Genomic DNA, 24,826 nt, shown 5'->3' with positions numbered 1-24,826 from the left:
CATCCCCCAATCCTAGTACGCATTGCTCCCTCATCCCCCAAACCTGGTATGCGTGGCCTCCTCATCCCCCAATCCTGGTATGCGTGGCCTCCTCATCCCCCAATCCTGGTATGCGTGGCCTCCTCATCCCCCAATCCTGGTATGTGTGGCCTCCTCATCTCCCAATCCTGGTATGCGTTGCCCTCTCATCCCCCAATCCTGGTATGCGTCGCTCCCTCATCCCCCAATCCTGGTATGCGTGGCTCCCTCATCCCCCAATCCTGGTATGCATGGCTCTCTCATCCCACAATCCTCGTATGCATGGCCTCCTCATTGTTAGAACCCTCCTGTTAGTTTTTTCTATCTTGTGTTTTGCGGTCACGTGACCATCTGCCTATATATTCCAGCTCCGCCCTTCTGGCTTTGCTGGACTTCAGTGTTGTTTGACTGTTTTGCTAGCCTGGTACTTCGGTGCCTATCTCTGTCAGTTTGCTTGGTCCTTTGGGACCTCTAGTACTTTTTGTCAGTTTGTCTTTTGTGTTCTACAACAATTTCTGTTTAGGAGGTGTCCCATTTTTGTCCCAGTCCTTAGTTCTTTTAGGGACCCCTCCCTTATTTCTATAGGTCTTCGTTCAGACTAGCCGAGGACTAAGGCGGGTCTGTTCACAAGGAACAGGCAGCCCGCTACATCGTAGGGATTCAACTTAGTCTTACTGTAGGGACAGCTTTCCCCTATCTTTCCTTAGTACTTGTTGCAGATCATAACACTCATCCCCCAATCCTGGTATGCGTGGCCTCCTCATCCCCCAATCCCGGTATGCGTGGCCTTCTCATCCCCCAATCCTGGTATGTGTGGCCCCCTCATCCCCCAATCCTGGTATGTGTGGCCCCCTCACCCCCAAACCTGGTATGCGTGGCCCCCCTCACCCCAAATCCTGGTATGCATGGCACCCCGTAACCCCCAATCCTGGTATGCATGGTACCCCTCATCCCCCAATCCTGGTATGCGTGGCCTCCTCATCCCCCAATCCTGGCATGCATGGCACCCCTCAACCCCCAATCCTGGTATGCATGGCACCCCTCATCCCCCAATCCTGGCATGCATGGCACTCCTCATCCCCCAATCCTGGTATGCATGGCACCCCTCATTCCCCAATCCTGGTATGCATGGCACCCCTCATCCCCAATCCTGGCATGCATGGCACTCCTCATCCCCCAATCCTGGTATGCATGGCACCCCTCATCCCCCAATCCTGGTAAGCGTGGCTTCCTCATCCCCCAATTCTGGTATGCGTGGCCTCCTCATTCCCCCAATCCTGGTATGCGTGGCCCTCTCATCCCCCAATCCTGGTATGCGTGGCCCCCTCATCCCCCAATCCTGGTATGCGTGGCCCCCTCATCCCCCAATCCTGGTATGCATGGCCCCCCATCCCCCAATCCTGGTATGCGTGGCCCCGTCATCCCCCAATCCTGGTATGCGTGGCCCCGTCATCCCCCAATCCTGGTATGCGTGGCCCCGTCATCCCCCAATCCTGGTATGTGTGGCCCCGTCATCCCCCAATCTTGGTATGTGTTGCCCCGTCATCCCCCAATCCAGGTATGTGTGGCCCGCTCCTCCGCTGCCGCAACCCCCCCCCCCCCCCAGGAAAATAGGATACTCAACTATCCTCCTCGTTCCCCCGCTGCTTCGGGGCCCCCCCGGGTTCACGGGCCCCATAGTAGTGGCGTGGCCTACCGCCATTGGCGGTACACCACTGAAAGTAAGTATGTATACCTAAGGTCCTGCAATGCCTGCACACGAAGAAAGAAACACAGCGAATCAGAAGAACTATACTACATTTCTAATTGGAGGTATTATTTGTTAATAATATTATTATTACATCTACATATTGGGATAGGATCTTGGAGATGGGAATACCCCTTTAAATATGAATATGTCACTTTTTATCTGATGTTCTCTTGAATTTGGCATTGTTTGAGTTATGTTCTAGCATTTCTCCATTGCTGAGATATTGCCGCTTTCTCTCTGTACATAAATCTAGTCTTTTTAGCCTATTGGGTGAGGTCTTCAAGAAGACTCCTACAAAGAAGCATAAGAGAGCGCCCATCTGGCTAAAAAAAAACAGATTCTAATACAGAGAAGAGGAACCCATATCAGGAATGGAGAGGAGCAGGAGCAAAAAATAAACAATATCAGATTCAGGAAAACAGTGGTAATTACACCAGGTAAGAAAAAAATACATCTTTTTGGCAAGTGGCAGGTCCTCTATGAATTACTCTTTAAAGTGAACAGTTCAGTGAAAAGAAGCCCCAGGCTTGAGCTTCATAAACTAAGAGTCTTTGATATTTGATGGAGTTTATTCCAGGACACTGGTGACAGAACAAATGATGCAGAATGGTAAAGTAATGTGTTTGCAGACTATATGACTTGTATCATGTGTAGCTGAAAGTAAGGGTCTGTGTGTGCCTCTAAAGCTACAATAACAAATGTCAGATTTCAGACATTTTACGCTCAGACTGCCCAATTAATAATTGACGTTAATCCTAAGGGATGGGATGCCACATACAGTAGTCCTAAAACTATTCCCCCATAATACATGAAAATGCTCACTACTTGTTCTGGTGTAATATTATTTGGTGTGCGTGACTGAATGTATATCAATGTATATCAAGCTGTTTTATCAAATCATTATGAAACTTGGAATTTTTCTGAGGTGAATACAATGAAAAATATGAGGTACAGTAGATTTATCAAGTGTCTAAAATGAAAATTCACAGAAACCAATCACAGGGCAGCTCTCATTTTAGCATGCCAGTTTAAAAAATGATAGCTGAGCACTGATTGATTATCATGGGCACCAAAGTCAGTTATTCTTTCAGACAGTTTTGGTAAATGAGGCCTAATGTATTCACACATAGCAGTATGTGTAATAAAAATGGAGCATTAAGGAGACTATTAACACAAAACCAAGGAGGGAAGACATCAGCAAAGATCCATAGAAGCATTTGCTGCTACCCATTATTCTGGGAAGGGTTATAACGTTATTTCAAAACAATATAAACAATTTAGAGTCTATCATTCTGCAGTAAGAAATATCATTCACAACTGGAAAACATTTAAGGTCAAACCGTGTAGTGTTCAAAGAAAACTGCAAAAACCCAAGAGATACAGCTCAGATTCCAAAGGCCTAAGTTAGAACGGTAAATGTTCAAATTGATGACAGTATAATTATAAAAAAAAACTGAACACGTATGGCTTGTTTGGAAGGATTGCCAAGAATAAAAACCTCTTTTTTCTAAAAAGAAAATGGCAGCACGGCTCAAGTTTGTGAAGTTGCATCTGAAAAACCAACAAGACTTCTGAAACAAAGTGGAGATGTTTGGCCATAATATCATGCGCCACATTTGTCATAAACAAAACACAACATATCAGTACAGAAATTTCTTACGAACTGTTCAGTTGAACAGGTGAAGGGGTGATGATGTGGGCTTATTTTTCAGTCAAAGGACCTGGGCACCTTGCAATCATTGAGTCGACCATGCCATGAACTCTTCTCTATACTAAAGTATTCTAGACTCAAATGTGAGGCCATCTATCCAAAGTCTACAGCTAGGCTGAAAGTGGGTCATACAAAGGACAATGATTCCAAGTACATCTGCAAAGTACTTTGCAAAAGCTTTAACTAGGTGTGGAAATGCTGCAAAAATGCTTACAAAAATAGAAGTGGTAATGGTTTAATTCTATCAATTAAAATAATGCAAAGTGTATGAACATAAGAAAAATCTAAATCAAATCAATATTTGGTGTGACCACTAGTGTTGAGCGAGTTTGTACCATTAACTCTTTCGGCGAGCACACTCGAACAAGCAATCTCTGCATGTGTCACAGCTGTCTAACAGGCACTTGCAGGCGCGGCGACAGTGAATGAAACGCCGAGCATGCCAAAATACTCGGCGAGCACTCAAGCGTGTTCGCCAAAAGAGTTAATGATACATACTCGCTCAACACTAGTGACCACCCTTTGCCTTCAAAACAGCATCAAAGCATTAATTCTCCTTGGTATATTTGCACACAGTATTTGAAGGAACTCAGCAGGAAGGTTGTTCCAAATATCATGGAGAACTAACCACAGATCTTGGTGGTGGTTTTCAAAGGAAAGTAAGCATGATGTGTCTTTCATTTGCTGCACTACGTTTCCTTGGCTGACCACTGCGTCTATGCTTCTCAACATTGCCCTTTTCTTCGTGCTTTCAATGCTGAGAAATACAGGTAGATACTTATCCATCATATAGTACCATCAGGGAGGCGTCTGATTGGCTCCAAATATATTCAGCAGCAGGACAATGACCCCAAACATACAGCCAATTTCATTAATAACTATCTTCAGCATAAAGAAGGACAAGGAGTCCTGAAAATTATGAAATAGTCTCCACAGATCTCAACATTACTGAGTCTATCTAGGATTACATAAAGATAGAAGGATTTGTGAAGGCCTACAGATCTGTGGCTAGTTCTGCAAGATATTTAGAACAACTTCCAAGCCGAGTTCCTTCAAAAGTTGTATGCAGATGTACCTAGAAGAACTGATAATGTGTTGAAGGCAGAGGGCAGTCACAACAAACATTGATTTGATTTAGATTTCTGTTTTATTCACCCACTTTCCACTTGGTTCATTGATAAAAATAAACTGTTAACACTTTTATTTGTGAAAGCATTCTTACTATGAAACCTTTTTTTCTACACTTGCCTAAAACTTTTGTACAGTGGCTTGTGAAAGTATTCACCCCGTTGGCTTTTTACCTATTTTGTTACATTACAACCTGTTTTAAATATTTTTGGTATCTGATTTGCGTGTGATCCATCAGCACTAAATAGCCTAAGTTGGTGAAGTGAAAGGAGAAAAATATAGGCATAAATTAAATTTATGCGATCAAATAAATAAAAATTGGCATATGTATTCACCTCTAAAAATTTCCGGTGCAAGCAATTCCCTTAATAAGTCACATGGTTAGTGACAGGAAGTCCCCCTGTGTGCAATCTCAGTATCACATGGTCTGTCAGTATATACACTTTACCTTTTCTGAAAGGCCACAGAGGCTGCAACACCATTAAGCTAGAGGCACCACTAACCAAACAACACCATGAAGACCAAGGAGATCTCCAAATAAGTCAGGGTCAAAGTTGTTGAGAAGTACAACTCAGGGTTTGGTTATTAACCCCTTCGCAACCCTGAGATTTTCCGTTTTTGCATTTTCGTTTTTTGCTCCCCTTGTTCCCAGAGCCATAGCATTTTTATTTTTTGGTCAATATGGCTGTGTGAGGGCTTATTTTTTGAGGGACGAGTTGTACTTTTCAAAGCCATTACTAGTTTTACCATATCATGTATGGGAAAATGGGAAAAAAATTTCAAGTGCGGTGAAATTGCAAAAAAAGTGCAATACCACGGATGTTTTTTTTTATTTTTTTACCACGTTCACTGAATGCTAAAACTGACCTGCCATTATTATTCTCCAGGTCATTACGAGTTCGTAGATACCAAACATGTATAGGTTCTTTTTTATTTAAGTGGTGAAAAAAAATTCCAAAGTTTGCTAAATAAAAAAAAATGGCGCTATTTTCCAAGACCCGTAGCGTCTCCACTTTTTGGGATCTGGGGCCGGGTGAGGGCTTATTTTTTGCGCGCCGAGCTGAAGTTTTTATTGATACCATTTTGGGGTAGATCAGATGTTTTGATCGCCCGTTATTGCATTTTATTGCAATGTTGAGGCGACCAAAAAACGTAATTCTGGCGTTTAGAATTTTTTTCTCGTTATGCCGTTTAGCAATCGGATTAATTCTTTTTTTATATTGATAGATCGGGCGATTCTGAACGCGGCGATACCAAATATGTGTATGTGTTTTTTTTTATTATTATTTTATTTTGAATAGGGCGAAAGGGGGGCGATTTAAACTTTTATATTTTTTTAATATTTTTAAAAACATTTTTTTTTCACTTTATGCTTGCTTCTATAGTCTCCATAGGAGACTAGAAGCAGCACTTCTCTGATCACCTCTGCTACATAGAGGTGATCAGCAAATCACCCCTATGTAGCAGAAATAGTCCTGCGCTATGAGCGCCGACCACTAGGTGGCGCTCATAGCGATCAGCTCATGACAACCACTGGAGTCTGCTGCAGACCCAGGGTTGTCATGCCCACGCATCGGTCACCCGCGATCACGTGACGGGGTCACTGATGGGCGGGGTAAGTGACGCGCTTCCGGCGCGGCGATGTTAAATGCCGCTGTCAGAGATTGACAGCGGCATTTAACATGTTAACAGCCGCGGGTGGATCGCGATTCCACCCGCGGCTGTTGCGGGCACATGTCAGCTGTAAGAATCAGCTGACATGTGCCCGGTTCAGTGAGAGCTCAGCGCCGGAGCCCTCACTGAACCGTGGGTTACAGCCTTTCGCGTACAAATATGGCACAGGCTGTAAAAGGGTTAAAAAATATCCCAATCTCTGAGGATCCCCCGAGCACCATCAAATCCATTATCATCAAATGGAAAGAACTTGGTACCACAACAAACCTGTCAAGAGAGGGCCGCCCACCAAAACTCTCAGCCCGGGCAAGGAGTGCATTAATCAAAAAGACAGCACAGAGATCAACGGTAACCCTGAAGGAGCTGCAAAGTTCCCAAGCAGAGACTGGAGTATATGTCCATACGACCACAATAAGTTGTATACTGCCTAGAGGTGGCTTTTATGGCAGAATGGACAGAAAAAAGCCTTTACTTACACATAAAAATTGTAAGGCTCGTTTTGAGTTTGCCAAAAGACATGTGGGAGACTTCCCAAATGTATGGAGGAAGGTGCTGTCATCAGATGAGACCAAAATTGAACCTTTTGGCCACCAAGGTAAACGCTATGTCTGGCACCAAACCAGCACAGCTCATCACCCCAAGAACACCACCCCCACAGTGAAACATGGTGGTGGCAGCATCACGCCGTGTGGAAGTCAAAGATGGATGGTGTGAAATACAGGGATATTCTTGAACAAAACCTGTTTCAGTCTGTCTGATTTGAGACTGGGACGCAGGTTCACCTTCCAACAAGACAATGACCCAAAGCATGCTGCTAAAGCAACACTTGAGTGGTTTAAGGAGAAACATGTAAATATTTTGGAGTGGCCTAGTCAAAGCCCAGACCTTAATCCAACTGAGAATCTGTGGTCAGACTTGAAGATTGCTGTTCACCAGAGGAAACCATCTAACTTGAAGGAGCTGGAGCAGTTTTGCCTTGAGGAATAGGCAAAACTCTCAATGGCGAGATGTGGAAAGCTCATAGAGACTTATCTAAAGCAATTTGCAGCTGTAATTGCGGCAAAAGGAGGATCTACAAAGTACTGACTTTAGGGGGGTGAATAGTTATGCTCATTAAAGTTTTTAGCTATTTTGTACTATTTGTTGTTCGCTTCACAATAAAAAGAAAACCAAATGTTCAGATTTGTAGGCTTGTTTTTTACGTGAACTGATGCAAACCCTCAAAAAAAACTGTGAAATTCCAGGTTGTGAGGTAGCAAAACACGCAATATGCCAAGGGGACGAATACTTTCGCAAGCCGCTGTATATATACACAACGGGTGAAATAAGTATTGAAGAAGTCACCAACTTTCTAAGTAAATATATTATAAAGGTGCTAAAGATATGAAATTCTCACCAGATGCTGAAAACAACTCATCCAATCCACACAGGAAAAGAAATGAAACCATAGAAGTCCATGAATTAAAGGGAACCTGTCACCAGGAAAAACGCTATTAACCTGCAGATATGGGGTTACTCTGTAGGCTAATAGCGTTACTAACCTGCCCGGTGCCAAACACTGCAGGGAGAAAATTAACTTTATTCTCCCTGGCATCATTCGGTATTTTTCACTGGGCGACTTTTTATTTTTTCAACACAGCTTTTGAAAAAATCATGGACAGACAATATTTTTAGCGGACAGTCAAAATAATTTGCATACGTTTCTTCAGCTTCAAAGAAATCACGGACGCCTTACATTTTTTTTACGGACAGGGCAAAAAAGTGACCAATTTTTACGGACTGTCCTGGAATTTCTTGACAGTTAGCAACCCAGAATGGCGAGGACACAACAAAGTGGTTTTCTTTTCAAAGTGTTTTACACCAGAAAACTGGCGCAAACACTTTGATAAATCAGCCCCAATGTGCACACAACCATATGTATTTTCTGAGTACATACGTCTCCTTCTCACCTGAGAGTCACTATGATGGCCGAGGGTTGTGCACATGCTGTGATAAGAGTAACAATGAAGAGGAATATCAAGAATGGAATGAGTGTGTTGCAAGTTCGATCACATTTTCCTGATACAGCGTAGCCGTTTTCATTTAGATAAGTCTTGACAATGACCACTCGGAGTTGGCTGCGTTGACCGACTGTGGGTGTAGTGATAACCTGTCGACTCTGGACACAAGCACATTCAGTATAGTTCTTCACCTATGACAGAAGCACATGCACCATTATTTCTGTATGTACTAAGAATATTTGAGTCACAGTGCTGAAAAATTAAAAGATCATGACAAATATGTTATCATTTCCTTCAAAGGAAATTTTCGGTCACATACAAACTTATCAAATTGTGGTGAAAAGTGTAGGGTTGCATCAAAATATGCGGGTGTTATTGCCAAAGCTTTGGGTGTCTTTTTAATATGAAATAATATCAAAGTTATATATATAAAAAATACCATACTTAAAATGAGAGAATGTGCTAAAATAAATAAAAACATTATACTAATCTATTAATTTGCCCACATCTACAGTGCTGCTGAGATGGGCAGCGACGTATCATACTGGGTAGGGGGTATCATATTGAGTGGGGAACTGTGTGGGCATCATACTGTGTAAAGAGCTGTGGAGGTATCATACTATATGTAAGGGATGTCACAACATAATACTGTGTGGGGGACTCTCGGGGAATCATACTGTCTATGGAAATATGTGAGGGCATCATAATTTGCGTGGGGTAGTGGAGGAATCATAATTTGTGTGGGGCAGTGAGTGTATTATACTGTGTGTGAGGCAGTGGGGGTATTTATATGGTTGTGGGGACATCATACTGTGTATGGGGCGATGGGGGGACATCATACTGTGTGGAGAACTGTGAGGGAATCATACTGTGTATGGGAGTGATGGTATCATACTGTATGTGGGTGGCTGTGAGGTGATCGTACTGTGTGTGGGGGGCAGTGGTAGAATCATACTATGTGGATGGCAGAGGGCAAATTATACTGTATGGGTGAATCATACTGTATGTGGGGAGAACTGTGGGGTCATTATATTGTGTGGAAGTGGCTGGGAATGCATGATACTGTGAGAGTTGAGGGGCATCATACTGTGTGTGGCGTGCTGTGGAAGAATAATGCTATGGGGTAATTATCTTGTGTGTGGGTGTTTTTAGGGTATTATATTTTGTGTTGGTAGAGTTGTGTTATCATCATTCTGTGTGTGGGAACTATGGAGGTATCATACTGTGTTTCAGGGGCAAAAAGTGTATTATACTGTATGGGAAGCTGTGGGCTCATCATACTGTGTGGGGGTGACTGAGGGAATCATACTGTGTGGGAGGGTCAGTGGGAGCATCATTCTGTGTGGGGAGCTGTGGGGGCATCATACTGTGTGGGGGTGACTAGTAGCATCATATCATGTGTAGTGGGTTGTGGGGGCATCCTATTATGTGTGGAGGCCTCATATGGTCTGGTGGGCTTTAGGGGCATCATACTGTCTGGAGGGAGCTGTGGGGACATCATATTGACCAAGGTACACTAACTGTATATACTTAAGTAGTAACGTAAGCAGTATGATTTACTGCTTTTTATGAACTTTATAAAAAACAGTTAATTAGAGAGTTTTGATTAGCTCCTAACGGCACGAATACATGTTACAATAAGCCCTATCGTAACACAGATTACCAGGAGCAGTTAGCCAACAGACTTATATCTGCTCAATAATAAGCGATACAAATATAAAGTAATTATAATATTGATCAAAATTAAGTTAACTGTAGCAACCAGACCCTGATTAACTAGGAATATATTATTTAGATGCAGTATATGCAACTGACATGGCAGGTTCTGACACACGGCATCGTTCAGTAATCAGACACATAACAAAATAAGTCAAGCAGAAGAAGTACATAAACCTGCAGCAAGACGATCAGACATAGAGGAAACAATAACTGGTGGTTCACAGGCTGCTCAAGTTGCCGTGGTTCAGATTTGAGAGACTGGAATGCCAGCATGCCATAGATCTGCACTCTGCGCACAGAGATCACATCTCAGTTTGGAGATTGCTATATCATACTGACAATCCTGCTTCCCAGAATCACATTTAGGATGTGAGTCATTCCCGTTTCAGAGGTGACAGTCATTGCAACATGGAACACTACCATTTTTTTGCTGTTGAGACTCTGTTACAGAAGATGAGGATGTCATCCGAGTGCAGCCCGATGTTTTCCATGCACTCATTGACTTGCATGGCTGAGTATGATCCGAATATCGGATCAAACTCGGGCATGCAGCAATTTTTAATATCGGACATGTGCACAGCCCCATAGACTAACACTGGTCACGGGTGCGATCCGATGTTTTTTCGGATCCCTCTTGAACCAATAATACAATCGTCTACACCTGCACGAAGAAGGATACTTTAATTGTGTTGTAAATGCAGGGTAAAGGTACAGTCTTGGCCAATATTCCAAAAATGCGTCTGTCCTAGTAGGTAACATTTTGTACTTACAGCAATGCTTTGATTTCGCACATTGATGCATCCAGCAAGACAAGGATTGAAGTATGTAATTCCATCTGATCCACACACTGGCTCGTATTCATGAATTTTACAACCGCAGTTAACATTACAGCCACCTGTTAGATTCCTGTGTGACATCGTTAGTGTGGGGCTGCACAAGAGATAAATTACAAAGTTACTTAACAGGTTGCATTAAATCACTTACCATAAGGTTCATTATAAAGGATCTTGAGAACTTATGGAGTTCCAGCAATTGTGGAGCTACAAGTTCTTGTTCTCCTTAGTAACAAATGCAAAAGTGATTAGCATTTCTCCATACAATTTAAAAAATAATAGCACATTCGCTGTAAATGTAAAACCATGAGTTGTCTAAATGAGTTGCATATTTATTAAAGGGGCTGTCCTATACTAAAAAGGCCTTATAAAATGATCTATTTTTAAGACCTAACCACTTTTCTTTTTTTGAAAATTCCCTACTATTCTCCACATTCAGCCAATCCCTATGTGTGTGTTTTTGCTTTACTTCCTGTTAAATTTAATTTGTGTGAAGTCTCAAACAAGAGATGGCACTGAAGCCACTTCCCTGCTGCTTGTATAACCCCCACTGAAACAGGTCGTCATCAGGGGGCGGCACTGAGGTCACTTGTCACAGCTTCTTTCACCGCCGTCCCCTGATGACATCCGGAATCAATCACGGTGAAGGAGGCAGAAAGAAGTGACCACGGTGCCGCATCTTCTATCACTGCCATCACACTTCTTTTGTCACCTGCACCCTTTAGTTTCTGTGCCCGTCACCACATTGATTCTGCCCCCGCCTCCACTTTGTACTGAAACAAGATGTCAAAAAGGGCCAGTGATATAAGTAAGTGACAACTGCGCCACCCCACAGCTTCTTTCACCACTCTGAAAAGAATCATCATCAAGGGGTGGCACTGGCATCTCACTCACACTGCTTCTATCACCCTCACTGATGAAATCTCATTTCAGTGAAAAAGGTAGAGGAGAAAAAAAGCTGTGTGACAGTGGGCACAGAAGCTGCGGGCGGCGGTGATAGAAGTCGTGGTGCTGCGTCACTTCTCTCTGCCTCTGTCACTGCAATTAATTCTGCATGTCATCAGGGGACGGTGGTGAAAGAAGCAGTGGTAAGTGACTGCAGCGCTGTCCCCTGATGACGTCCTCTTAGATGGAGAGTGATAAAAAGCTGTGGGGAAGTGACTGCAGGGCCAGCCTCCTGATGACAATTCTTGTAGACACCCCTCAAACAAAACATCACAGGAAGAAAAGTAATAAAAATACACATAGAGATTAGAAGCGTACGGAGAATAGTAGGGAATTTTCAAATAAAGCAAATCACAAGAGTGGTCAAGGCTTAAAAATAGTTATTTATACAGGGCCTTTTATGTTGTGGACAACCCCTTTAACAATCTAAGCTGTTAAACTAGGAAAATTTAAGTTCCCCTTCCCAAAATTGGCAAAACTAGACAAAACCGCCCACTGTTAGATTTGTGTAAACCTGCACCCTTTTTGGACCGGGAACTACCCTAATTTGCTAGGATCCATTCAATAAATTTTAGACAGTCCTAGAAATTGTGTTACTATGGGGTTTAGACCTAGCTTTCCTTGTTTCCTTGTTATGCACCCCAAGAAGCAGCTAAGCTTTTCATCCCTTTTTTGTCCTAGGTTCATATCTAAATACCCGGATCAAGCAGAGAGGCATGTTGGTGCTCCATCCCCAAGTATCTAGTACCTACGATACATGTTCTGCTATCCTCCTACCCTAAATACACCACTACTACAAATGTCGGAGAAGTGTCACTGGGATGTAATGCTGACTATATCGCTTGTCACTCATCTTTCTAAAAGAAACAGCCATAACTGTATCTAGATTGTTAAACTATTATGTGCAGAACTGGATAAAGAGATCACAAGTAAAGAGCAATGTCAGGACTGCACCATCATCCTACGAGGTGGATTAGAGCTGTCAGAGCCCCGAGAGCTTCAGACACAGACCTACACTCACAAAGCCATTAATGCTTCATATGTGAAGGAAGTCTGACATTTCCCTGACAAACGCACATGGATTTGTATTATAGTCTATGAGCGGTTGCTAATGAATTTGTATTCATAGTTTTGTTAGGACAGTTCCAAAGGTAAGTGTTTGACTAGTCGGCCAAGGTATTCCCAGTATTCCCAATAGTGCTATGCTACACCAGCTCAGGGATGTTATATGGACACATCTGCTGCACATCTCAATTTATATATTTTACCGTCATTGATAAAATTACGTTAATGCAGTTCTTGAAATCCAACCCATCATTGCAGGAGAAATGTAGTAATAAAGGGTTATTCCCATCTAGAGTGATGACATACAGCAGTAGATTACATACATATTGCAATCATCATATTATATAGCACTGTGTACTTACAATTGCTAACTTTGTCTTTCTACTCAGTTAATTCTTCTGTTTTCCATTAGGTCTACGACATCACGTGATTAAAAACTGACTAGCTGAATACTTCTAAGCTCTAAGTAGAAATAGGAGGTCAATTTTCCCTGTATGAGTCATAAGTCACTGCAAAAGTCTTTGGCAGGGGGAGGAGGAAGCAGCTGGGGCAGGAGTTGAAGAGAGGAATGATTTCTGCAGGAAAAAGAGACTTCCTGTTTCTACATAGAGCAAAGAGAAAACAGAAGAATTAACTGGGTAGAAAGGCAAAATGTGCAATAGTAAGGCTATGTGCCCACGATGCAGAAATGCTGCATATTTTTTCCGCTTCTCCCTGGCAGGAAAAACGCATGCGGTTTTTATATGTGTTTTTCCCACCAGGTAGAAGCGTTTGTCAAGCGTCTTTGCATGCATTTCTGCATTCGGGTTATCAAGCGCTTTTCCAAGCGATTTTAGAATCACTTGGAAAAGTGCTTGACAACTTGTCCACACTATATAAATCCATGCAACCGGCATGGATTTATAGTAGTGTGACCAAGTTAGTTAAAAAAGAAAGAATAAGAATGGTAAAAAATAAAGATTATACTTACCTTCCGATGTCCTCCTGATGTTTTCTCCACCGCATCCGGTGTCTTGCACTGCTCGCGGTGTTATGAAGGACCTGCGGTGACGTCATTGAGTCATGTGTCAGGTCACATGACTCAATGACGTCATGGCAGGTCCTTCACAACAACGCGACCCATACAGCAGACCAGACACAGCGGAGAAAACACCGGGAGGACATCGGAAGGTAAGTATAATCTTTATTTTTTATTTTAAATTCTTTTTTTAACAGGTTCTATGGTACCCAGGTCTGGATGAGAGTCTCCTCTCCTCCAGACCTGGGTACCATCCGCACATTAAACCGTGTGATATCCGCATGTGCAGATGCAGTGATGCGGATGTCACGTGGTCCAATGCAAGTCAATGGCGGCGATTACACTGCGTGTCCGCAAAATTAATGGACATGCTGCAGATTTTTCCGCAATGATAATCCGCAGCGGAAATTTCCGCAGCATGTGCACAGCACATGCGGATTATCATTGGGGACCATGAGGCACGTATTACCAAGCATTTTTTAAGCGTTTTCGCTGCAAAAATTCCGCGGCAAAAACGCTTGAAAAACGCATAGTGGGCACGCAGCCTAAGTACAGAGTGCTATATAATATGACTGCAAAATGTTAAGAGGATAAAAACTTTGATGGGAGGAGGAGGAGGAGTGCTTCTTTAAAGCGTTTGCTCAATAAGACAACTCTAGTTCTAATGCTGTATTAGAGCATACGGATATCACAGGGGAAAGTTGCTGAGCAAGAGTGTCCCTCACACCCAAACATGTTTGACTCCCTTCGGCTGCATGTTTTGCAGTGGTAGACAGACAGAACACATGTGGGGATTGCCTGATTGTTAGCCAATCCCTGCATGTGTTGCGTCAGTCTACCGCTGCAAAACATGCAGCTGCAGGGAAGAAAACATATTAGCCAAGCACGCTGAAAATACTCAGATAAGACCCGAGCATGCTCAGATAACACGTTATCCGTGCACGTTCGCTCAACACTAATAATTATATATAAGGTTATATATAGTGTACATTTGTTGCTATCTGTGTACTGTAGGTAGCATTTATTTATTTAAGTATAAAATACACACTGCCATTCCCACTCTGCTATTCCAGTGATAGCCACAGTTTTTGTTTACTGTGCTGCAGAAGTCGTGTCACATGCATTCACATGACCGCTGCAGCCAGTCGTACGTACAGGCATCACTGCTGACGTCACTGATTGGCTTTGGTAGACAGGTGGATGAATGCTATGGTACAGGAAATGATTTGTTGGATCCTGGCTCAGCGGTCACATATGTAGTCAATGGTCGTCAGTCCAGAGTCTTGCAATCCTCCTCCTACTTGTGGTAATCCCTGGCACTTTGTCTGATTAGTAGACCCTGCTTCGCCATTATTGTGGCACAAACCACCCATAACATTATGCCAAGCCATCAGAAGAGGCATCGGGAATGCCAGCAGGTAGGAGGTTTTCAAGGTTCTGGTGTGGCAGTCACAGACTACCTACATGAACTCTCTGCTGCAGGGTCTTTTTTTTTACCTTCACGCTACGTGACCATTGCAGTACAGTTAACATTGACCATCTAGGACCACTCCAGTTGTGGTGATGGAGCTGGAGGATATTTAACTGGTAAGAATTTCATATAATTCCCTGCTATAATATAAAAAAAAATAATAATAATTTCAGACAACTCCTTTAAATGAATACCATACCTGCCAACATCTAGGGAATCATTCAGGAGACTCCCAGTAAAAGTGCAGATCTCGGTGATTTTGGCAGCACTAACTATAAATACAGCGCTGGCTGTCAGGGTACTGACTATGGTAGTGTCATCGGCAGCACTGTCTGTCACCACAATAAATCGTCTCCGATACAATTACATTTTCTGCATACTTACCCGGTAGTGTAAGGTATATTGATTCCACCAAGATTGATACTTTCACATCCCACAATGAAAAGGGTGGAAAAGCAGAGCAAGGAGACGCCGCTGCAGATCATGGCCAGTTTGGCGGATTCCCGTGCACTTAGTTTCAGCTTCTTGATGATGTAGCCACCAAGCACAATCCCCACACCAGCACTTGGGACAATGATAAGGCCTAAGAACAGAAAAATAATAGATCATCATCATTTTCTGTTATCTCCCGATTTAAATCTGATAGTTCTCTGCTCACACAGCATCGTTCATTATAATATATGTAATGTGCATTGATAAGTTTTACTACTCTGGACACAGAGCTGTAAGCTGTAGTAATGCAGGATGACGCTTAGGCTGATTGAATTAAAAATAATGAAGATGATTCGATTGAGCAAGAAATGAAAGTGAATTTCCCCTAAATTAAAGAAGCACAAAATATTATTTTTGCTCAGCTTATATCATCCGCTTATATCAGTTGTTTGTTATTTCTTCTTAGTTTTATATTGTCTAATATTAGTGTAATATGTCCAGAAACAGTTCTGACTCTCATGCTCTTAGCTTGTGATTAGTGTTGAGAGAACGTGCTCGGAGAATGGGTTATCTGAGCATGCTCGGTAGTATCTTCGGCGTGCTCCAAAATTATGTTCGATTAGCCGCAGCAGCATATCTCGCGGCTGTTAAGACAGCCACAACACATGCAGGGATTACCTAACAAACAGGCAATCCCTGTATGTGGTGCAGCCATCCAAGAGTCGTGAGACATGCAGCCGAAGCTACGCGAACATAATTTTAGAGCACGCCAAAGATACTCTATTAGCACCCGAGCACACTCGGATAACCCATTATCCGAGGATCGTTCGCTCAACACTACTTGTGATCTATCCTGTTTGAGTAGTAGCGGTTTCTTTTCATCAGCATTCTGCCAGCACTGTAGGTGTTAGAACTTTCTCTTCTACATATCCCCGGCATAAATTGTGCCTGCATTGTCCAATTGCCTTTCTGTTATGTCTGTGTACAGGCAGAGAGACAACTGCTGAGATTATACAGACTATACTTGACAATGGGCAGTTGACATAAAGTTAAACAGATGGGACACTCATATTGGCTGGCACTCTGGAGCAATTTTTCAGACAGAGATAAAACAAGAGCCAACCTCATCAATAGGTAGTGGAATATACTGTACATTTTTTATGCATAACATGCACAAAAAAAAATAATAATGCAAATTTGACTTACATACTGGTCGCTACAGCATTGTCACTTAGCAGTAGTGTCAGAAAATTAGGCTAACTACAAGGAGACCCTTCATGCTTTTGTAGTTCAAATTCAAAAACAGTACCAGGACCAGGTAACATAAAATACACAGACACTGGAACTGGAACTAGTACAACCCAGGCCCCAGAATCAGTCACACACTGAGCCACCATGCATCCTGTGGACCACACATCACCAGCTATGAGCTCAATCTGCTTCTGTATGTTATTTATTTATTTTACTCACTTATATAGCACCATTAATTCCACAGTGCTTTACAGACATTATCACTTTCCCTGTTGGGACTCACAATCTAAACTTCCCTATCAGTATGTCTTTGGAAAGTGGGAGGAAACCGGAAGCCCCAGAGGAAACCCAAGCAAACACGGGGAGAACATACAAACTCCTTGCAGATGTTTCCTTGGTGGGATTAGAACCCAGGACCCCAGCGCTGCAAGGCTAACCACTGAGCCACCATGCTGCCCTATGTTAGGCCTTGTTTCCATTTATCCATCCAGCTTTGTTGTTTTCCCCAGCGTGTTTCAACACCACTGGAGGGAAACTGATGTGGTAAGCGATCCCTTAGTGGGATCCCTATGGGATCATTCTTATTCATCCGGCACATTAGTGGATGCCCCAGTTTAGCTGTGGAGCAAAGCTTTGCATCAGCTGGGTCCGAGCTAAAAAAAACTGACCATATGCTACTAATATATGCAAACCCAGCCTTAGACCATACCAAACACGAGAAATACACAAAATAAATAGCAAAAATATGATAATATCACAAATTTTATTTCATATAACACAAAACAGGCTCCTGGCTAAAACATATTTAAATTTAGACATACCTCAGGAATTCATTAAGCAAATCAAGGCACATTTTGGGATTTTTTTTCATACATGTGGTTTAAAGAGCTGTAAAAAAATGTGTGTGTAGGAATGCAAATGATTTTTGCATCTTTTTTCGTGATGTACAGTGGGTACGGAAAGTATTCAGACCCCTTTAAATTTTTCACTCTGTTTCAATGCAGCCATTTGGTAAATTCTAAAAAGTACATTTTTTTTTATTAAAGTACACTCTGCACCCCATCTTGACTGAAAAAAAAACAGAAATGTAGATTTTTTTGCAAATTTATTAAAAAAGAAAAACTGAAATATCACATGGTCATAAGTATTCAGACCCTTTGCTCAGTATTGAGTAGAAGCACCCTTTTGAGCTAGTACAGCCATGAGTCTTCTTGGGAATGATGCAACAAGTTTTTCACACCTGGATTTGGGGATCCTCTGCCATTCTTCCTTGCAGATCCTCTCCAGTTCCGTCAGGTTGGAGGGTGAACGTTGGTGGACAGCCATTTTCAGGTCTCTCCAGAGATGCTCAATTGGGTTTAGGTCAGGGCTCTGGCTGGGCCAGTCAGGAACGGTCACAGAGTTGTTCTGAAGCCACTCCTTTGTTATTTTAGCTGTGTGCTTAGGGTCATTGTCTTGTTGGAAGGTGAACCTTCGGCCAAGTCTGAGGTCCAGAGCACTCTGGAAGAGGTTTTCATCCAGGATATCTCTGTACTTGGCTGCATTCATGTTTCCTTCAATTGCAATCAGTCGTCCTATCCCTGCAGCTGAAAAACACCCCCATAGCATGATGCTGCCACCACCATGTATCACTGTTGGGATTGTATTGGGCAGGTGATGAGCAGTGTCTGGTTTTCTCCACACATACCGCTTAGAATTATCACCAAAAAGTTCTATCTTCCTCTCATCAGACCAAAGAACCTTATTTCTCATAGTCTGGAAGTCGTTCATGTGTTTTTGATCAAACTCTATGCGGGCTGTCATATGTCTTGCACTGAGGAGAGGCTTCCGTCGGGCCACTCTGCCATAAAGGCCCGACTGGTGAAGGGCTGCAGTGATAGTTGACTTTATGGAACTTTCTCCCATCTCCTTACTGCATCTCTGGAGCTCAGCCACAGTGATCTTGGGGTTCTTCTTTATCTCTCTCACCAAGGCTCTTCTCCCATGATTACTCAGTTTGGCTGGACGGTCAGGTCTAGGAAGACTTCTGGTGGTCCCAAACTTCTTCCATTTAAGGATTATGGAGGCCACTCTGTTCTTAGGAACCTTGAGTAATGCAGAAATTCTTTTGTAACCTTGGCCAGATCTGTGCCTAGCCACAATTCTGTCTCTGAGCTCCTTGGGCAGTTCCTTTGAGCTCATGATTCTCATTTGGTCTGACATGCACTGTGAGCTGTGAGGTCTTATATAGAGAGGTGTGTGCCTTTCCAAATCAAGTCCTATCAGTTTAATTAAACACAGCTGGACTCCAATGAAGGAGTAGAACCATCTCAAGGAGGATCACAAGGAAATGCACAGCATGTGACTTAAATATGAGTGTCTGAGCAAAGGGTCTGAATATATTTATGACTGTGATATTTCAGTTTTTCTTTTTTAACAAATTTGCAAAAATTTCTACATTTCTGATTTTTTTCAGTCAAGATGGAGTGCAGAGTGTACTTTAATGAGAAAACAAAATGAACTTTTTAGAATTTACCAAATATGTATGAGGCCTAATTTTTGTGTTATTTTTATACTCTCTTTTTATCTTTTTTGGGGCAATATTGTGAGGCAAATAAAGGAAATATGCACGTATTTTTCACTTTTTTATGATAAAATATATTTTAAATGTTATATTTTATCTGTCATTGCTTCCTATACTGTATGCACAACGATTGTTCACCGCTGTGTATAGAGTTATAAGGAAAAGCAAAGATGGTAATAAACTATCTCTGCCTTCTCTATGGGGAATCCAGCAGATAAATAATCTTGTGCAGCTGCTATATTACGTAGTGACGTTTTAGAACATCACTGCAGAGTAATATGCAAACTGCTTGGACATTTATAGTCTATCTATGGTAAGTCTGCAAACAGTTAAGAATATGAATAGTTCCACTGATGTGTTCACCTCTAATAAGGTCTAGCAGAAAAGGCTGTCAGGGTGATATTTCACATATGAGGTTTGTATTTTATAAATTGCGGGTATTCTATACATACATTTTGTATTTTTATGAATAAACCATTTTAATTGGATCTTTTTACCATAAATGTCTATAAATTCATTGAGATTTATTATTGTAATGAACCTTTTTTTTAAAGGATCTCTAGTGTATGTCTTAATTGTTTTGTTCAGCAGCTTTACATAGGATATATTTTGTGATGTACTCATATTTTTGGGTGCATCAGTATTTTTCTTAAATTTAGAATAAGTAGTGAATATAAGGTGTATTCGAGTCTAAATAAATTATCCAGTATCCACTGAATTGGCGATCACTGTTAGATCGGTGTGGGTCTGACTGCTGGGACTACAGATGAGCAAATTCATTCAACTGGAATTTTACAAAAATCCACAAGTGCAGATTTTTTTGTAATAAGCTTCTGAGCAGATTCAGCATTTTCTGAACTGCACAGGACTATCAAAATGTTAACATTTTTTTTTTTAGAAAAATAATTAAAAAAAACCTTATACTTATCTCAACGCTCACTTCTCTGGCCCCTTTGCTTCCCCCCATCATACATCTGGTACTCATCGCATCTTCAGATGCTGAAATCACAGGGTCTCCCACATTGAGCCAAGACTCCCAGCTCTGATAAGGCCTGGCATGGGAGGATCATGCATATGCACATGCTAGGTCAGGGTCTCCGAAAAATCGAATTTCCTGGGAAAATCCATGCAAACAGGCGCATTCGAATTTTGCCTTAATCGCTCGTCTCTAGTTGAGACGCCTAAAGATCATCACATGAACGGCCATAACGCCCAGCTCACCTTTCACAGTGTTATATTCTTCAAATAGGATGGCAGTGCGCAGGCATGACCAGCATTACATTTAGCTGCTCAACGCCGAGGTGATTTGTTAGGGTGGAATTTGGGGGAAAAGTACCCATGTTCCAGTGATCAGGCAGGACCTACACCAATCTATCAGCTATCACCTATCCAGTGGATAGGCAATAAATTGTCAAAACTACAATATCCCTCTGACACATTTGCTGCACAAAAATATTGTACATATTTAGACATCTTGTCCTGTTTGCATTGTATAACTATTCCTATTCGCTTCTCGGTGACAATTATATCCAAAAGTTTCTATGGATGACATCCAAGTATTTGCATGGATGCATTTCTATTCTAAGTACATGCCCATGCCCAAATACTGTTCTAAAATTGATGTTGTTTAGTAAAGTCAATGGAGATTGTAGACAGAGTGGGAGCCAAAACGTTTAAAAGGGTTGCACCCGGTGTGAAGGCCTCCAAGTGTACCATACCAATCAAGATATCTGTAGTAGGCACTGAAGAGTAATGTCTCAAAGCAAAAACAATCAAAAGGGCAGATGTGATTGGCAGTACATATCAAGGTTGAATTTCTGTACAAGTTCTCACAATCTTGAGGACCTGGCACAATCAAACCACCGCATAAGCGCTGAAGCCTACAGAAGTAGCATTTCTTAAACTAACACACAAGAAAGATATCATAATGCCAAAAATTTGCCCTTGAGGGGAATTGGCATGAATCAGACACTGGCAGCATTATTGCAGCCTTGTATGTTTTACTCAGAAATGCTCCATACTTTGAAAAGCCGGCCAGGAACTAGGCATCTCGGATGACTAGTCTGAGGCCGGACCGGGCAGGCTATCCCTGCCTACTCCCCTAGATTGACAGGTTTTTTCCTATACACACATATAGGTAAAGACCTGCCAGTCACGGTGAGTGGGCAGGAAGAAGCCACCAGGGACCTACCCCAGAAGAGTCATCCAAGACGTATAGTCCTTAGACAACTTTTCAAAGTATGTTTTCTCCGAAACAACCCAGCATTAAAACATACACGGCTCCAATAACACAGCCAGTGTCAGACTAATGCTGACTGTGGTTCAAATTAGCTGTCAGGTTCCCTTTTAACACAAAAAAAGTCAATGGACTTGTATATTAGGTGTTGAGCTACACCTTTCAGCATCCTGATATCTTTGTTATTTTAAGAAATGCTGCATCTGTACATTGTTGATTCCAGCAGATATGAAGGTTAGAACAATTATTCTTCACCTAATATTAGCAGAAAACATGGCAGTACCTGGCAGACCCCATTCTATGTCAATAGGGATAGGGTCCATAGGATGCTGATGGCAAGGCACCATGGTTTCCAGAAAAAAATGGCAAATGTGTTTTACTTTCCTGTATTATTCTCCTTGTACCTGGCAGACCCCATCTGTGTGCTTGGTGAAGCATGGTAGCGGTGTAAGGGGCTAGTGTTTGTTTGTATTGACATGCTCATCAAATCAACCTCGGAAACTTTAAAAAAAAGTATCTAAACCTAGCCACAGACTTTTCCAGGAGGATCCTCCAATGAAATATCTACAGTCAAGTACTGCATCCAGATTCCTGGCACTCAAAGAGTTCAATTAATTTAAAAGGGATTTAGATGCCTTTCTTGAAAGAAAGAATATAACGACCTATCTTTAGTGGAATGCTTGAGATGGGTCAGTGAGCCAGGAATTTATTATAATTCTTGTATAATATCTTCTTCAAGAAAAAGGACTACTACTTAAAAGGGAATCTGTCACCCCCGGGACATATATAACCTATTAATATGGGCATACAGGTGATAGAAATGTTAATCTAGTCCTACCTGTATGCCTGATATTAATGGTCTTGTTGTTGTAAAATGTGATATTATATCTTTATGCTAATGATTTCTTCCAGGCCCCGGAGGAAATCCCCGCCTCCTCTCTTCATTATAATAGCACCCACATCCCCTGCATATCACAGTGTTCTGTGACGTGCAGTTGCGGCAAAGGGAGGATCGTGGAGGGAGTGTAGGGCGCAGGTGGGGGATCATAGCGCGGCAATGGCACGGCACAGGACACAGTGATGTGCAGGGGACGTGGGTGCTATTATAATGAAGAGAGGAGGCGGGGATTTCCTCCAGGGCCAGGAAGAAATCATTAGCATAAAGATATAATATCACATTTCACAACAACAAGACCATTAATATGAGGCATACAGGTAGGACTAGATTAACATTTCTATCACCTGTATGCCCATATTAATAGGTTATATACAGTCATATGAAAAAGTTTGGGCACCCCTATTAATCTTAAGCTTAATGTTTTATAAAAATTGGTGTTTTTGCAACAGTTATTTCAGTTTGATATATGTAATAACTGTTGGACACAGTAATGTTTCTGCCTTGAAATGAGGTTTATTGTGCTAACAGAAAATGTGCAATCTGCATTCAAACAAAATTTGACCTGTGCATAAGTATGGGCACCCTTATCATTTTCTTGTTTTAAATACTCCTGCCTACTTTTTACTGACTTACTAAAGCACTTTTTTTGGTTTTGTAACCTCATTGAGCTTTGAACTTTATAGCCAGGTGTATGCAATCATGAGAAAAGCTACTTAAAGTGGCCACTTGCAAGTTGTTCTCCTGTTTGAATCTCCTCTGAAAAGTGGCATCATGGGCTCCTCAAAACAACTGTCAAATGATCTGAAAACAAAGATTATTCAACATAGTTGTTCAGGGGAAGGATACAAAAAGCTGTCTCAGAGATTTAACCTGTCAGTTTCCACTGTGAGGAACATAGTAAGGAAATGGAAGAACATAGGGACAGTTCTTGTTAAGGCCAGAAGTGTCAGGACAAGAAAAACATCAGAAAGGCAGAGAAGAAGAATGGTGAGATCAGTCAAGGACAATCCTCAGACCACCTCCAGAGAGCTGCAGCATCAACTTGCTGCAGATGGTGTCACTGTGCATCGGTCAACTATACAACGCACTTTGCACAAGGAGAAGCTGTATGGGAGAGTGATGCGAAAGAAGCCGTTTCTGCAAGTACGCACAAACAGAGTCGGCTGAGGTATGCAAAAGCACATTTGAAGAAGCCTATTTCTTTTTGGAAGAAGGTCCTGTGGACTGATGAAACCAAGATTGAGTTGTTTGGTCATACAAAAAGGCGTTATGCATGGTGGCAAAAAAACACAGCATTCCAAGAAAAACACTTGCTACCCACAGTAAAATTTGGTGGGGGTTCCATCATACTTTGGGGCTGTGTGGTCAATGCCGGCACTGGGAATCTTGTTAAAGTTGAGGGACGCATGGATTCCACTCAGTATCAGCAGATTCTTGGCAATAGTGTTCAAGAATCAGTGATAAAGGTGAAGTTACGCAGTGGATGGATCTTTCAACAAGACAATGATCCAAAACACCGCTCCAAATCTACTCAGGCATTCATGCAGAGGAACAATTACAATGTTCTGGAATGGCCATCCCAGTCCCCAGACCTGAATATCATTGAACATCTGTGGGATCATTTGAAGAGGCTGTCCATGCTCGGCGACCATCAAACTTAACTGAACTGGAATTGTTTTGTAAAGAGGAATGGTCAAAAATACCTTCATCCAGGATCCAGGAACTCATTAAAAGCTACAGGAAGCGACTAGAGGCTGTTATTTTTGCAAAAGGAGGATCTACTAAATATTAATGTCACTTTTCTGGTGAGGTGCCCATACTTATGCACCTGTCAAATTTTGTTTGAATGCAGATTGCACATTTTCTGTTAGTACAATAAACCTCATTTCAAGGCAGAAACATTACTGTATCCAACAGTTATTACATATATCAAACTGAAATAGCTGTTGCAAAAACACCAATTTTTATAAAACATTAAGCTTAAGATTAATAGGGGTGCCCAAACTTTTTCATATGACTGTATGTCCCAGGGGGTGACGATTCCCTTTTAGGAGGTTGTTTTGCCTGTATCTGGATATATATTACATGATCATAAATTGAACTAGAAGGACCTA

The 24,826-nt window shown here is 41.9% G+C and overlaps 1 protein-coding gene across 2 annotated transcripts in view; it reads right to left on the bottom strand.

Moving 5' to 3' along the window:
• SLCO5A1 (solute carrier organic anion transporter family member 5A1) overlaps positions 1-24,826 on the bottom strand; it is a 157,283-nt gene that overhangs the window by 16,450 nt on the left and 116,007 nt on the right. For both annotated transcript variants that reach the window (XM_073679417.1, XM_073679418.1), the window contains 3 exons: positions 15,717-15,915; positions 10,771-10,930; positions 8,231-8,472 (listed from right to left, as the gene is read on the bottom strand). In XM_073679417.1, the coding sequence (XP_073535518.1) occupies positions 8,231-8,472; positions 10,771-10,930; positions 15,717-15,915 (601 nt within the window). The remainder of the gene's footprint in view (positions 1-8,230; positions 8,473-10,770; positions 10,931-15,716; positions 15,916-24,826) is intronic.

This window comes from Phyllobates terribilis, unplaced genomic scaffold (assembly GCF_046119375.1).
Source record: "Phyllobates terribilis strain yellow unplaced genomic scaffold, ASM4611937v1 Scaffold_4__5_contigs__length_816908805, whole genome shotgun sequence".
NCBI classification, from domain to species: domain Eukaryota; kingdom Metazoa; phylum Chordata; class Amphibia; order Anura; family Dendrobatidae; genus Phyllobates; species Phyllobates terribilis.
This window is presented reverse-complemented; position numbering and strand designations above follow the sequence as displayed.